Below are 15,482 nucleotides of genomic sequence, written 5' to 3'. Positions count from 1 at the left end.
TAATCCAACAGAATCTTTCCTGACTCCAGTGATGTGCTCACAATTAGCTTTAATTCACTCACTTGCTGCCTCCCTTAAAATTATAAGGTATAAGCCATCAACTCCAGGGAAAGGCTGGAAAGTTTTTTCATTAAATAATCATGTGAAATTTAAATATCAATAATTACATATTTTTCGACTTCACTCCCATTATTTCTCATCAGTAATTAGTCATTTCTCATCTGAAACAAATCTATTCAAAAAAATATCCAGAGTGCCTGAAACAAACTTGAATCATTTATAAGGTCTGATCAAAAAAGTTCTAAGACTATTTATTACAAAAAGCAGTGATGATGATAGAAGATGAAGTTGATGAGTAAGCAAAGGAGGGGGACTTATTACATTACTGGTTAAAGCCAAGAGGGGTATTCAATAAGTTATCTGCCTAAGGTACTTTCCATAGTAATATTTCAATAATTCATGATTTAACATGTTCCTACATATCTCAACTCGAATCATACTAATTTTGATCCCACTATGTTTTAGGTGGTGCTGCTGTTAACAAAAAGAAGGAAGACACCTGTATCAAATTATGAATTTTCTGAAATTGGAGCATCATTCCATCATCAAATTTCTCACCAAAAGAAGGAAATGAGCCAAAGGCCATTCATGAAAGGATGTTGGCTGTGTATGGCAACAGTGAACCTTCAGAGTACCAGGTGAAATTCTGGTCAAAACAATTCAAGTGGGATAGAGAGTCCATCAAAGATAATCAAAGTCCAGGAAGGCCTGTGACAGCGACCACTCCAGAAATGTGCCAAGCTGTGGAAACCCTTGTGTTGAATGGCAGACACTTAAAGGTGCACCAAGTCTCTAGGGAATAGTTATAACCACCCTCCGTGAACATTTGGGGATGCTAAGGCCAGTGCAAGGTGGGTCTGCAGATTTCTAGCCTCTGTGCAGAAGAAATTTAGAGTACGGTGTTATGAGGAGAATTTAGAACTTTATAGAAGAGATCCTGAAAGTTTCATCTCCAAAGTTGTTACTAGTTAAATAAACATGGATTCATCACTGGAATCCTGAGACCAAGCAAGTATCAATGCAATGGAAGTACAAGGGTTCTCGCCACCCATAAAATTTCGGACACAACATACAGCTGGCAAGATTATGGCAACCATTTTTTGGGATGCTGAGGAAATCTTGTGCATTCACCACTTGGAACACAAGCAGACAGTCACTGGGAAGTCATATGCATCCGTACTGTGCAACCTAAGGGAAGTAAGTCATAAAGGAAAAACACCGTGAAAAACTTTCCAGAGGTGTGCTGCTTATTCGCGACAACACACTATTGCACAGGTCACATGCTGTTGCTACTGCTTTGAGAGACTGTGACTTTGCAGACCTTACCCATCCACCTTACAGTTCAGACCTGGCTCCTCCCAGAGACTATTTTCTGTTTTGACACCTCAAGAAAAACATACGTGGATGTCACTTTGCTGGTGATAATGAACTGAAGTCGGCTGTTTCTGCATTCTTTGATGGACAGGACAAAGAATTTTATTTCAAGTATTTCCTCATTGCCAACAAAATGGAACAAGCGTATTGAAGTTCAGGGAGTTACATTGAAAAATAAAAACAGATGCCTCTATCTCATTTCCTTTGTAGGTAGGTAGATAATCTCTACCCAATAAAAAATATTTTTTGTCATACCTCCACGAAGAAAATTTGTGATTCCGTGGGAAATAAACACGCTGATTCCAAAAATTACAATAAAAAATCTCTATCACACAACATCAAAAGGTGTACCAACTTTTGGTACATCATTTGATGTTAAAATAAAAGGATATATATACATATAATTCAAGTTATATAAGTATAAAAATATGTAATAGAAGTGTAAAAATAATATTATATGTTCTCTATAACTCATTTAACTTTGGAAAAAATATCATAAATCATAGCGAAATAGTTATATTTCAATAATATATAATCAGCATATAGTAACTGTCCTTAAAAATGTTTGCTACTAAGAGATTTTCTCTTGTGTTCCTGCTTACTCTCCCTCACAAAGAACCAGCAGTAATCCCCCATCATTACAGGATCCCAGCGACCTTGGTACCACTTTTCATCGCGTATATATCTTGATGAAACCACTCCCTAGTTCATCACTCACATCTCCCAGATTTTCAGGAAAAAATTCAAGATGGGAATGAAGAAAATGAATTTAACGACATTCAACAACCCATGTTTTTGTAGCACTTGAGTAAATTAGATACCAACATTTCATAGTTTTCTTCTTTTCTATTACCCAAAAAACCATGTGCTACTGCCTTAAATGATTGCCAAGCTGCTAATTCAACCTCCTTTAACTGGGTTTCAAACATTGTCTTTCAGGAGTTTCCTAATTTGGGGTCCTACGAAAATTCTTTCCTTAAGTTTGGCATATGTTAACTTAAGAAACACTTCTCAAGTATGCAAACCGTTACCTTCTTTATCTAATCCCTTCACGAAATTTTTCATCAATCCAAGTTTGATGTGCAGGGGTGGAAGAAGAACCTTGTTTGATCGCACCAAAGGAATATATTTTACATTACATTTTCCTGGTATAAACCCATCCTGCTTGTCCCAATGTTGCTTGTTTGTTTTGTTATTTGGAGCATTAGCAACTAAGGCCATATTGCTCCAGGATATGCGGTGGCCATTCCATGACCTTTCTGCATCCTCCGTATTTGGTGGTGACGGGCTCGAACCCCGGTCGAATCAAGAAGCGTGTGCTACGCACTGCTGCTGCTCCTTCCCACCTGACTACGGAGGCGCCTCCCAATGTTGCATAACATAATGTTCTTCTGTCACACGGCTGCCCCACAAACACAAAAAACAACATTTTGTGAACCGACCCCCCCCCTGCAAACCGATAACCTTAAAATCACTGCATATGTTCCAACTATAATCCTAGTATTTTATAGCATGTAGAACCCTAGACATGCTTTGATGACTTTAAGTCCAACTGAATGAAACACAGGATCTGATGGAAATTCGTTGCCATTATGAAGCAAAACTGCTTTTAAACTAAATTTTGAAGCATCTATGAATAAACACCATTCATTTGACTTATGTATGACACCTAATTCTTTCAGAAGTCCAATAATGCCTTTGCAAAAAAGACATACTGTCCTCTGTAGCAAAATATTTCAAAAACTTTTCAGGTCTTTTTCAAAACACTGAAATCTTTGTTCCTGCTGCAAGCATATTATTGTCTTTGTTTTTTTTAGACATACTAGATATATTTGCCATATAGAAGTAGCAATCATTAATGTGGTTCGATGGTTCTCGCCAAACCATAGGGACTGCAAAAGGTAACGCTTTGAGTTTGCCATGTAACCACTTCTTAAGGTTTGTGATACAAATAATACAACGCTTTTGAGGTGCCCAAGGTTTGTCTTGATCACCAATTTTATATCCGAAATAAAAATAATATGAAAGTGTTTTTCAACACTTTTATATTATTTTTCATGTCATAGATATTTTCCCTTTGAGTCTTTGGGGGTAAACCATCCACAAACATAACCAAAATTGTCTGGATGATTGATACACTTCCTATGCGTCTGCTTATTCATTGTAGCACTAAATGAATTGCTGAAAACATAAATTCAGTTTCGAACACTATAATATAAAAACAACAAAAATTCAATTTTTATCATCACAGTACATAGAGGTGGCAACTTACTAATTCTACTCGTGTGAAAACAGTTTTCACACGAGTAGAATTAGTACTCTTCATCAGGTAGAGCTGGAAATTATTTTACTGCTACCGCAACAGTTGTGGGCTGCATCCTCCTACTCTCGAGGGGCTGTTTATGTTTGGAAGATAGATTTACAACTGTGAGAACATGTCACGATCAGTTAATACTTGGAAAACCTTGGCACGGCCTACAAAAATCCTCACCAAAAACGCCAAGTGTGCTCTCTTCAAACTGTAAATTGTTGCATCAGAATTTGAACCAAGAACCAGAGGTAGAAGTCTGATTATGTTTATCACAAGAAAACCGAGGCCAGAATCGATTGATAAAATTCAGAGAATTGCTCATATCTGTTAAAATAAATCAGTATGTCATACGTAATGTATGACATATTGATTTGGCTAGATTATGCAAAATTGGCATATTTTGGTAAAACGTAACCCCCCTCTATATTTAATAGCTGTGATGTGACATGAAAATTGGTTAAAAACAGCATTTAAATTCTTGGAGGTAAAAATTGTGTTGGCTAGTGAAATTTATTGAATGCCCCTTGTACATGTCTTAAGCGTCTGTCAAATGGTAATAGATACCAAGGTGGAACATGATGTGTATATCATAATTTAGCAAATGAAACAGGTATAAAAAGCTCCTGAGGAATATTCATACTTCTTTATCCTTTGAAAATTTCAAATTGTTTCAGTTCTCAACAATTCCAGCAATCAACCACCCGCTGGCTAAAGGCAAACATCTACACATCTATCCTACAACCTCTTTCCTCAATTTGAATTTAGGCCCCCTCAGGCGATTATTCAAAGCCTGAACCTGTTATTTTATCAACCTGTTGATTCTGAGCCTGTTAGTTTAACTTCTGTTGTGGGGAAAATAATGGAGTCACTGGTTAAAGAGGCATTGCATGTCATCTAGACAAGACTGCAGTTATGGTTCAGACACAGCATTGGTTTATGAAGGAGAAGTCTTCTCTGACCGATTTGATTGAATACTATGATGTGGTCACAAAGGAACTGGATGCAAAAAATAATTTTGATATCATATAATTAGATTTCAGGAAACCTTTTGATACTGTTGCACATTTTGAGACTACTACACAAATTGGAGCAGTGTGAATTAAAGGCAAGTTGCTGCTATGGATAAAGGGATAGTTAAGTGGGAGAAGACAGAGAGTGGTAATCAATGGACACGGCTCTTCATGGAGGGATGTTATTATTTGTATTCCCCAGGGGTTTGGCTGGGTCATTGATGATTTTTACATTTATTAATAATATTGATGAAAGTATATCAGGCTTAATGTTGAACTTTGCAGATGATACAAAAGTTTGCAATGTAGTTGATAACAGTAATGAAGGTATGCTGCTGTAACAAGACCTAGAAAAAATTATTAGAGGGGCTTAGAAATGGCAATTGAAGTTTACCATTGGCAAATGCAAGGTACTACATATCAGGTAGCAATAATCTCAGAGTGATGTATCAACTATGTGGTACTACACTCGGGGTAGTGGAAAATGAAAAGGACCTGGGGGTAACTTTGCAGCCCAATGTGAAGTTTGCTGAGCAGTGCAAACAGATGGCCAGGACAGCACAGAGAGTTTTGCCAATGATATTCAGGAATTTTGCTTCAGAGATAAGAAGGTGATTATCCCTTTGTATAAGGCAATGGGCAGGCCACAACTTGAGTACTGCATACGGGTCTGGTGGCCTCATTTTAGGAAGGATATAGAGCTGCCAGAACAAGTACAGAGAAGGGCAAGGAGATTGGTGAGGGGAACAAAGGGTTGCTCTTACCAAGAAAGTCTTAAGTTTTGCAATTACAGCATCTGGAGATTAGGCACCTGTGAGGTGATCTGATTGAGGTATTTAAGGGTTTGATTGGCTTCAGCAAACTCAGTGCTGAATAGGATTCTTCCTCTCGCACAGATTATGCACGAGGGGGGACATAAATTCAAATTGAGAAAGGATGGTTGCAGAACAGACGTGCAGAATAAACCATGCAATAAACCACCTGTTGGCCTTCAGCCAACAGGTGGTTTATTGCGTGAAGCATTGCATTCATGCTTTTTTTGCATGAATCTAGACAAGACTGCAGCAATAATTCAGACACAGCATGGGTTTGTTAAGGGAAAGTCTTGTCTGACAAATTTGATAGGATATTATGATGTGGTTACAAAGGAACTGGATGCAAAAAATAATTTTGATATCATATATTTGGATTTCAGGAAAGCTTTTGACACTGTTGCGCATGGAAGACTATTGTACAAATTGGAGCAGAATGGTATTAAGGGTAAGTTGCTACAATGGATAAAAGGATGGTTAAGTGGGAGAAGACAGAGAGTGGTAATCAATGGGTGCTGCTCTTCTTGGACTAATGTTATTAGTGGGGTCCCACAGGGTTCGGTGTTAGGTCCACTGTTGTTTTGTATATTTATCAATGATATTGATGAAGGTATATCAGGCTTAATGTCGAAGTTTGCAGATGATGCAAAGGTTGGCAGGGTTGTTAATGACAGTAATGGCAGTGTACTACTGCAACAGGATCTAGATAATTTGGGCAGATGGGCTAAGAAGTGGCAACTGAAGTTTAACCTTGACAAATGCAAAGTATTGCATATGAGTAGAAGTAACCCCAGAGAAACGTACCAACTGTGTGGTACTACACTTAAGGTGGTAGAAAATGAAAAAGACCTGGGAGTAATTGTGCAGTCAGATATGAAGTTTTCTGAGCAATGCAGACAGGCTGCCAAGGCAGGTCATGGAGTTTTGTCAATGATATATAGGAATATTGCTAGCAGGGAAAAGGAGGTGATTGTCCCTCTGTATAAGGCAATGGTCAGGCCATGCCTTGAGTACTGCGTACAGGTCTGGAGGCCACATTTTAGGAAGGATGTAGATTTACATGAGTGTGTACAGAGAAGGGCAACAAGATTGGTGAGGGGAATGAAGGGATCCTCTTACCAAGAGAGGCTTAAGTTCTGCAAATTGCAGTGGCTGGAGACTAGGCACCTGCATGGTGATCTGATTGAGGTGTATAAGGCCTTGAATGGGTTGAGCACACTGAATTCTGATGGGATCCTTCCACTTGTTCAGATTACGAACCTAAGGGGGCATAAATTCAAATTAAGAAAGGACAGATGTAGAATAGATGTGCGGAAATTTGCCTTTAGCCAGCGAGTGGTTAATTGCTGGAACAAACTTCCATCTGTCGTTGTGGAAGTTGATAGGTTGAATAAATTTAAGGAGGAACTGGACAAGCATTTGGAGGGAATGGTGTGATTTTTTTTGGCTGATGCTGCATAAGCTCATAACACTTGCTTTCTTGCATCACATGCCACTAATACTACTACTAGCTTCCATCCGTTGTTGTGGAATTGGACAGTTTGAATAAATTCAAGGAAAAACTAAAACTGGACAAAGTAATGGGGTTTTTTTTGGCAAATGCTCTATTAGCTTGCTTTCTTGCATCATTTGCCATTAATAATACTAATAAAATTGCATTCTTTCAGAATTTGCCACTATTAATACTAATGTGACAAAAAACTCAACTGGTTCACAGCTGAATACTTCTAGCAATGCTTCCAGAAGTGGCAGGAATGTTGGAACAATTGTATATAATCAGTTGGGAAACTACTTTGATATTGAGGTGTTTAAATTATGTATAAATTATATACATATAAACATAATAATTGTTAATATTTTAAAAATTTTATCTGAGAAATATTTTAAACATTTTTACTGTTTTATGAGTTTTACAGCTAAACACTAAATGCATTTTATATGAACAATGTCATAAATAAACCAAAAACTTTACATTGTAATTGCAGTATGGCAGAGTAATTTGTTCTCCAAGGTTGTCAAAGTGACACTGAATAGTGACCGCTTGTTCCAGCTTTTGGCAGGCAAACCACTTTCAACCATTCATCCTGTGGACCATTCTGATTCTCAACAGTTCCAAATTTTTAAATTTCTGTCCTGCTTTCTCACTTAACAATTCCACCTACCACAATAGCATGAAAGAACAATTAATTTGAAGTTGACACTGTGTAATACAATTCAAATCATTCCCCTTGTACTGTTGTTTCTTGTATGGTAAAACTGTTTCACATCTTAATGAGTAATTTATTTGTCTATGGTTTAGCTACCAAATCGTATCGAGACTGGATAGCCAAACCATAAATAAATTATATAACAAATAAAACAGATTATATAAATAATAAAACAGATAAATAAATAAATAGATAACAAAAAACATATGCCTCATCATGTCTGCATTATAAAATCGTATCCTGCTTTTTTGAGTCAGATGATCTAGTTCTATATTCGCGTGATATATGTCAATTGTCTCAGTTATAACATTGTAACAGCCCAGCAGTAGTTTTTCCAAATCCTCATCATTAGACATAAATTATATGATGTAGGTTGTATATGATGTTCATAATCGTCATAAATTAATAGTCATAAAAGAACTTAAAATTGTAAATTACAGTTACATTTTGATGTGTAATTTTGTTTGAATATTTATTTGTTTTTCATTATTTAGACAGGAAAATAAAATCAGCCACATTTGTGAAAAATCAATCAACCACAACAAGAAAATGACAGGATTGCAAATTTACATATGATTTGTAAATTTGCGATCCTGGAGACATATGTGATATTACAAGTTGATCTTTTTTTCTTTTTTTTTTTGTAAAACAGAATTTTGAATGAAAGAAAAAAGAATTGGCAGTTGCGGATGCTCTTTTTTTCTTTTCACACAATTTATCAATGGACTATACATCTAAGTTGATTAAAAAATTATTTTATGAAAAATTTTCCTGGGAAAGAACAAAAACTGAAGCTATCATAAAAAGGGTATTAGTTACATCAGAAGAGCCCAAAACCAACCTGCACACTATTGGTTATTTTCTTCTTTATTTAACCATACATAAATAAATTATAACCATAAAGATGTAAACCTTTTTCTACACTCATTTTATTTCATTTCAAAAATCTGAGTGAAAATAAAACTTTTTGATTTTTGTATCACTATTTAGTGAAACAGCGGATGTTATTAACAATTCTATTTAAAAAATACTTGAAGAAAATAATTTAAAGTTAGTTGTACTAATACAGAGAAATTGCAAACAACTCTGGTAGTACTGCTCAAAAAGACACAACACTTTTTTACTAATAAAACAGTAGTGTGGACAAAAAAAAAAAAAAAAAAAAACAGCATTGACTGTACAAATTTATATAGTACATAACTCCATTAAAATTTCCACTTTCAGAGATGCTGGGAATATAATTATAAAAATTTATGGCCATTTTTTTTTCATTTACTTCTGTTCTTGTTTATACTCCAGCACAACCACTAGGTTAGGAGTTTACAGTAAATCATGAACACAATTGTTAATCATACTTAGCAGACAAGCAAGCTTGAACCATGGTCCACTCAAAGAGTATGTGCTACTGCACTCTTGCCACTGATCACTCGGCTAATTGTAAGCAGAGCTACTGAAAGAATTTTGTGAAGATGCAGAAATGGAATATTTCACTCTATAGTGAAACCAAATTACTTGCTTTAATGCCTGTGGCAAAACTACCATGCCTCCCAGTCCACCACAATTGGGAGGGAGAGGGGGAAAAGGATGGTTGGTTTGGTATGGTTGTTAAGAGTCATGTGAGGTACCATTTGGTAAAGGGAGGAGGAGGAGAGCTGAATTGATAATTTCACCTCTGTTGGAATTTAGAGATTTCTAAGGTTATTTAGTCTTTTAAGATCGTGTTTTTACCCATACCCACATGTCCGGAATTTTATTTAGAATTGTATTCAGCACAGTTTACATAAATAGATACATTTAAGTAGGCAAGCTTTAAAAATTACAATTTCTCAACTTTCTTCAATATCTTGGAGGGAAGTTGGGAAATTGTCAAAGTATTTTTATTTTCGTTTCCTGAGCGGTAATGAAAGAAACAGAAGGCAGCAAAGCAAGCTTTCTGATGAATTAAAAAAAATAAAAATAAAAAAAGTCCACCCCTGATTCTGAAATAAGACAAATATAATGATAAATGTCAGATGAGGTAAAATATGTGGCCATTTAATAATGAGAATGTACCCTACAAAAATGTTTAAAAAAATAATCTAATTTGCTCCACATTTATCTGGGATGAATGCTGTCACTGAAAGAATATTTTCATTTGTGAACAAATTATGGACCACAGAAAATGATGAGTTGGCAGGGGACACAGTAAAGCCCATTCTTATTATTAATATAATTTGGTCAATCCCCTTGCAGGGAGTTTCTCAGTGCAACGTCAAACAAGAACAACATAAATAAAATTTTCTGTTTACACTATACAACAACCACATGGTCAGAGGAATTCATAAGATAGAATATGAGAAACATAAACATATTTATTAGTCACATGGGATGAAACCACAGTTACCCAAAGTGGCTATACTTATGCACCACACACACAGCCTTTATTGTATGAAAAAAAAAAAAAAAAAAAAATGCTGCAAACAAATCACCATTATCATTCTAAGGGCCAAGCCCCATAGAGATATTTTTTCTCCACTCAACCTGAATTTGGGCTTTTTGTTTTACTTCCATGTAGTTCATTCTTGAGAGTCTGAGCATGTCATCAAGTGCTGTGATTCTTCGTTGTCCTCTGCTTCTTTACCCTTCAAGCTGTCCTATCCAATCATTGTGTTTACTATCCAATCATTGTGTCTCCAGAGATGTCCTAGCAACCGCATCTTCCTCTTTATTATGGTTTTCTTGATTGTTCTTTGTTCCTCAGCTACTCTGAGACTTCTTTGTTCGTCTTTTTATCTCTTCAGTTGATTTTCATCAATGTTCTGCAGCAAAACATCTCAAATGCTTTAATTCTCCTCCAGTCTGTTGCTGTTATTTACCATGCTCCACATCCATACAGCACTATACTCCATATATAGGTTTTCATGAACTGTTCCTTTTTTTTGTTTATCTTGCTTGCAATAAATGATTTCTTTTTCCTAAGTGCTTCTTTTGCTATAGAAATTCTCCTTTTTATTTCTAAATGGCTTTTGCCATCCTCTTGTATGTTGCTTCCAATATATACAAATGAACTTGCTTTATTATTAGCCATATGGTGCAAGGAAGCCTAAGGCTTATGCTGCACCAGCCAAAAAAAAAATAAAATTCTGAATTCACTCGCTCAGGGTAACTGAGCGAGTGAGAGAGAGAGAGAGAAATAAAGAGAGAGCAAGAATCAGAAGTAGAAGGGAATCACCAAGAAAGAGAAGAATGATGATATCCAGCTCAGGGCCCTGTGTGTGCCATGCCCATACTCACCAGTTGTGAGCCCCTAGGGTTACTTGTTCAATTTCCATAAAAAAATTAATTATGGTTATTATTTATTTATTTTTTTTTTTTTTACATTGATTAAAACTGTTTTTGGAATACATTATTTGGTTTAAGGAAATATTTCTCTGCTTTGTAGAAAACAAAGAAAAAAAATTAAATATTTTTCTGCGTTTTATCCAGCATTAAAAATGTCTTTAAAATCTGATTGCTCTTATGTTTTTGTGTGTGTGTATGAAGAGTAATCAAAAATGGCAGTATAAAGTCTTTCCTACAATAAAAATTCCTCCACGTGGTCCCTGCGATGTAAAAAAAAAAAAAAAAACATCGTTACCCCAATGGAGTGACAACAGGTTTAAGCGTAAGTTTCTATTTCCAGTTAACTTTCACAGAGTGAAAGTAATTCCTTTACTTCCTTGTTCATTTTGTAACTGTGCATTATTCACTTGTCTTTCGCATATCAACAAGTGGGTACTTCAGATGTAATTCACATTAATATTATATCTGATCACTTCAAAAACGACGTAATGTCATAATAACAATTATAATTTAAATTATCCTGCACACTTATTTGCACATTCTGAATATAATTATTCCTAAAGTGCAATGTTTGCATCACGTTTAATAGCGGTACTACAGCGATTGCTTTGTCATTGAATTCAAGCGATTATATTTGCAAATGCGTTTTGCAAAACTCCAAAAACTTGATCTAAATGTAACGAAACGTCACAAAATAACATTTACATCACTCACGCCGGGTTGCACATTTTAATCCAGTATCACGCCCTAATAGCCAGAAAAGTAAAACTAAACAATTGTAATAAGCACATTACAAAATATTGCATATACCAACCGTTCCGATTGCCGTTTGTTGTGTTTTCGGTTTCCTGTGAATCCCTAATTTTTCCAGGGTAGGTGGGCTTTCCTGACTTCGGCTCACTTGTGCGTTTGAAGAAGAGGTGCCTAGTAACCCGTCCATTTTTGACGGTTCGCAAAAGTAGACAACAGCGATGTCGCATGAACGCAGACCATGTGACAAACACGCCTAGCTTTCACGTGGACAACGTTATTATGTAGGAAGTAAACATTGGCTTAATTCAGTGGTTCCCCCACCAACTTTTTCTGTTCGCGAACCCTTTCAGTAACAGTCCATGCCTAGACTTCTGTCGGCCCAGGGCATAATATTCATCTGGGCGGGGGGGGGGGGGGCTTGCAAAAATTAAAGGTGGAATTCGTAAAATCGAAAAATAAAGGGGTAAAAAATTCAGATCTTGGTACCTCTCCATACGCCGACCGGGCTAGCCAGGTGGGTAGCCCGGTAAAGTGCCTGCCTGGCAACCCAAAGTTCGCGGGTTCAAATCCCGCCTCGGGCTTGAATCACAGTAAAATGCAAAAACCTTGGGAGGTGCATTATGGCCACAGAAGCCGATGCGCTAACAAAAAAAAAAAAAAAAAAAACCTCTCCATACTTCGACTAAAAGTCAGGAAGAAGGCAGTGATTTGGCAGGTGCCACTCCACGGCCTCCGTAGCCGAGTGGGCAGGAACGGGAGTGCAGTAGCACACGCTCTTTGACCGGGGTTCAAGCCCCTGGCTGCTGAATACAGTCGATCTGCCAACCCGCACCGGATCAGCGTGGCAGATTATGGTCCATTTCCCTCAGCATGAATTGTTGAGGAGGTTTCCACCCTGCAGTGGGTTGATAATGGCTGCACTTTACTTTACTTTTTACTCCACCGCCTCTTGTGCGCCTAGGTTGACATGCCTAGGGTGCTTATCCCCGGCCTCCCGTTTTAAAATCGGGAACTCGTTTTCTGATTTTAAAACAACGGGAGGTGGATAAACATCCTACCTAAGCTAAGCACCCACCTCCTCGACGACACAAAAAAATTAGAAACAAAACACCTTTATTATTATTATTATTATTATTATTATTAGCCATATGGTGCAATGAAGCCTGAGGCTTACGTTACACCAGTCAAAAAAAAAAAAAAAAAAAATTCCCCGCTTTAACCTGAGAGAGAGAAGTAGAAGTGAATCACCAAGAAAGCAAGAAAGAGAAACATGATGATATCAAGCTCAGAACCATGGGTTCGCCAACCCCATACTCACCAAATGTGAGCCCCTGGGCCTTCACAATAACCACCAGAGGCGGATTTAACGGCGGGCGTACCGGGCGTGCGCCCTGGGCCCCGACTTCTGAAGGGCCCACGCAAAACCCCAATTTTATACGCAAAACCCCAACTTTATACGCAAAACCCCAACAAATTAGTTGAACTAATATGTTCAACTATTAGTCCAAAACTTTGTGCTTATTATTATGTTATTATTAATTATATTATACATATATATTTGTATTATATTCAAATTTTATTGGAAATCAAACATTAATAGTACATAATATTTTTTATTTATTTTAAAAAAATGGTTAACATGTATTTTTATTTTCCCTGTCTCTTTTGCGCCCGGGGTCTCAACCGACCTTAATCCGCTACTGATAACCACCCAATCACAGGACTCGACCGTGCAATCACTCCGTTCTACGACCAAATATCACATTTTCTTGTTAATATTATAATACTTCATATTAAGTATTATTATCAAGATTATTATAATACTTAAACGTTTGATTATAATTTGTATGATTTTTTGCAAATTTCAATCTGTGATTTTGATATCATCATTAAACTGTGATTACTGTCAATAATGTAGTGTTTATGAAATTATTATTATTATTATTATTATCTGTTTATTTCCATAAGGAAACCACCCCGGGACGACAAAGTGCCAGGAGGGTGCTAAGTACATATCAAGGTACGAGATACTACGTGCAGTGGGTTACATATACTGAACACGTAGTTTCGCCCCGAAATATTATATACACATTTTATGTTTAATATATACAGTATTTACGCATTAATCATTCTACAACTCATATATTTACAATTCACTAATAATTCCATCTATAACTTACATATTTACATAACTGTTACAGAAGGTATATTTTTCCAGTCAACAAATTATTATTGTTCTTAAAGCAGAAAGTTTCACTTTTATTCACAATTCTTTGGTACTTTGCAGCCGATTCATATTTCGATAAGTCTGTACGAATTCTGAAATATCTCTTTCCGGTATGCTGCATCCTCACACAGTTTTTCGGCATCTATGTGTAGTGAGTTAAATATTTTCGCTGCATTTGATGGGAAGAATCTTTGCAGGCTACTAAGATTGTTCAGGACTGAACGCAATGGATTATTTACTTCTCCGCAACGTCTAGCAGTGGCACGCGGTTTGACTAGAATATTATCCAGGACTGGAGCATCCACTCTGCCAGTGAGCATTTGTGCGAGAGTGTGTATGTTCCTGTTAATTGTCCGCTGCATCCAGGGTGTGATGTTAAGGTTTGAGTAGAGAATGGCCCTTGAGATAGTAAAAGGGTGGCCAGCAACTCTGTTAAGCCATCGCAAGAACCAGTACTCGATCCCAAGGACGGACTTATAATGTGAATCTGGAGCTGAAGACCAGATTTGCGAGGCATACATTGCAATTGGCAGGACACACATTAAAATGTACTTGGTCGCTAGCTGAGGATCCCTAATTCCTACCAGTTCCTGTCTAGTAGCCCATAAAGCGGCGAATATTTTTGTCTTCATATGGGCAAAGGGTTGAGCAAAGGTGAGTCTGTCATCCCACTTAAGACCCAGGTCCAGGTGAAAGTGCACTTTTTCCACACTAGACCCGTTCACAGTGATCGAGATGTCATTTTTATTCTGCTTGTAAGTTATGGTCATTTGGGCAGACTTCTGTGCATTAATACGGAGCCCGATGCAATCCAGGTAGCTCTCAAATTCTCGGATTGTGCTATTTGCCATCTGGCAAATACCTTCTGCTGATTCATAGTCTTTGGAAGTGATTAAGAATTTTACGTCGTCAGCATATGTTATAAAATTGTAGTACCGTGCAAGAAACGGCTCCAGGGCGGCCGCGAAGAGGGTAGCCGAAAGAACTCCCCCTTGTGGCACTCCTTGCGAGATGGTAAAGCAAGATTGTAGCTTTTGGTGCTTAACAGTAAGTTTTCTATGTTCTAGCAGGCTGGTTATTATAGTTAACAAATTTCCTCTCACATTAAAATAATTCCTTAAAATCGCAATGAGCGCTGGAATTGAGACGTTGTCGTAGGCTGCGGAGATATCCAAAAAAATAATATCAATTTGCTTTTTCTCATTTAGTGCTTTCTGCACGCGAAAAAGGGTTTCCAGTAAGTTTGTTATTGTTGATCTACCCGAAATAACTGAGTGCAAATGTGGTGGTCTATGGCTGAAGCAGTGTTGATTGATGGTGGGAAGCAGCGCTTTTTCGAATACCTTCTGTAGGGTGCAACTAACAGAAATTGGTCTGTAATCCTTAGCCAATTTTGGGTGTTTAATC

At 37.0% G+C, this 15,482-nt stretch overlaps 1 protein-coding gene across 1 annotated transcript in view; it reads right to left on the bottom strand.

Annotated features, from left to right (window-relative positions):
• Nucleotides 1-12,067, bottom strand: part of LOC150088723 (uncharacterized) — a 96,349-nt gene extending 84,282 nt beyond the window's left edge. Inside the window, exon 1 of the mRNA XM_090370292.1 lies at nucleotides 11,910-12,067. Within this exon, the coding sequence (XP_090226418.1) occupies nucleotides 11,910-12,035 (126 nt within the window). The 5' untranslated portion in view covers nucleotides 12,036-12,067. The remainder of the gene's footprint in view (nucleotides 1-11,909) is intronic.
• Between the last annotated feature and the right edge of the window lie 3,415 nt (nucleotides 12,068-15,482).

This window comes from Mastigoproctus giganteus, chromosome 3 (genome assembly GCF_048544385.1).
Source record: "Mastigoproctus giganteus isolate SK-2022 chromosome 3, ASM4854438v1, whole genome shotgun sequence".
NCBI lineage: Eukaryota > Metazoa > Arthropoda > Arachnida > Uropygi > Thelyphonidae > Mastigoproctus > Mastigoproctus giganteus.
This window is presented reverse-complemented; position numbering and strand designations above follow the sequence as displayed.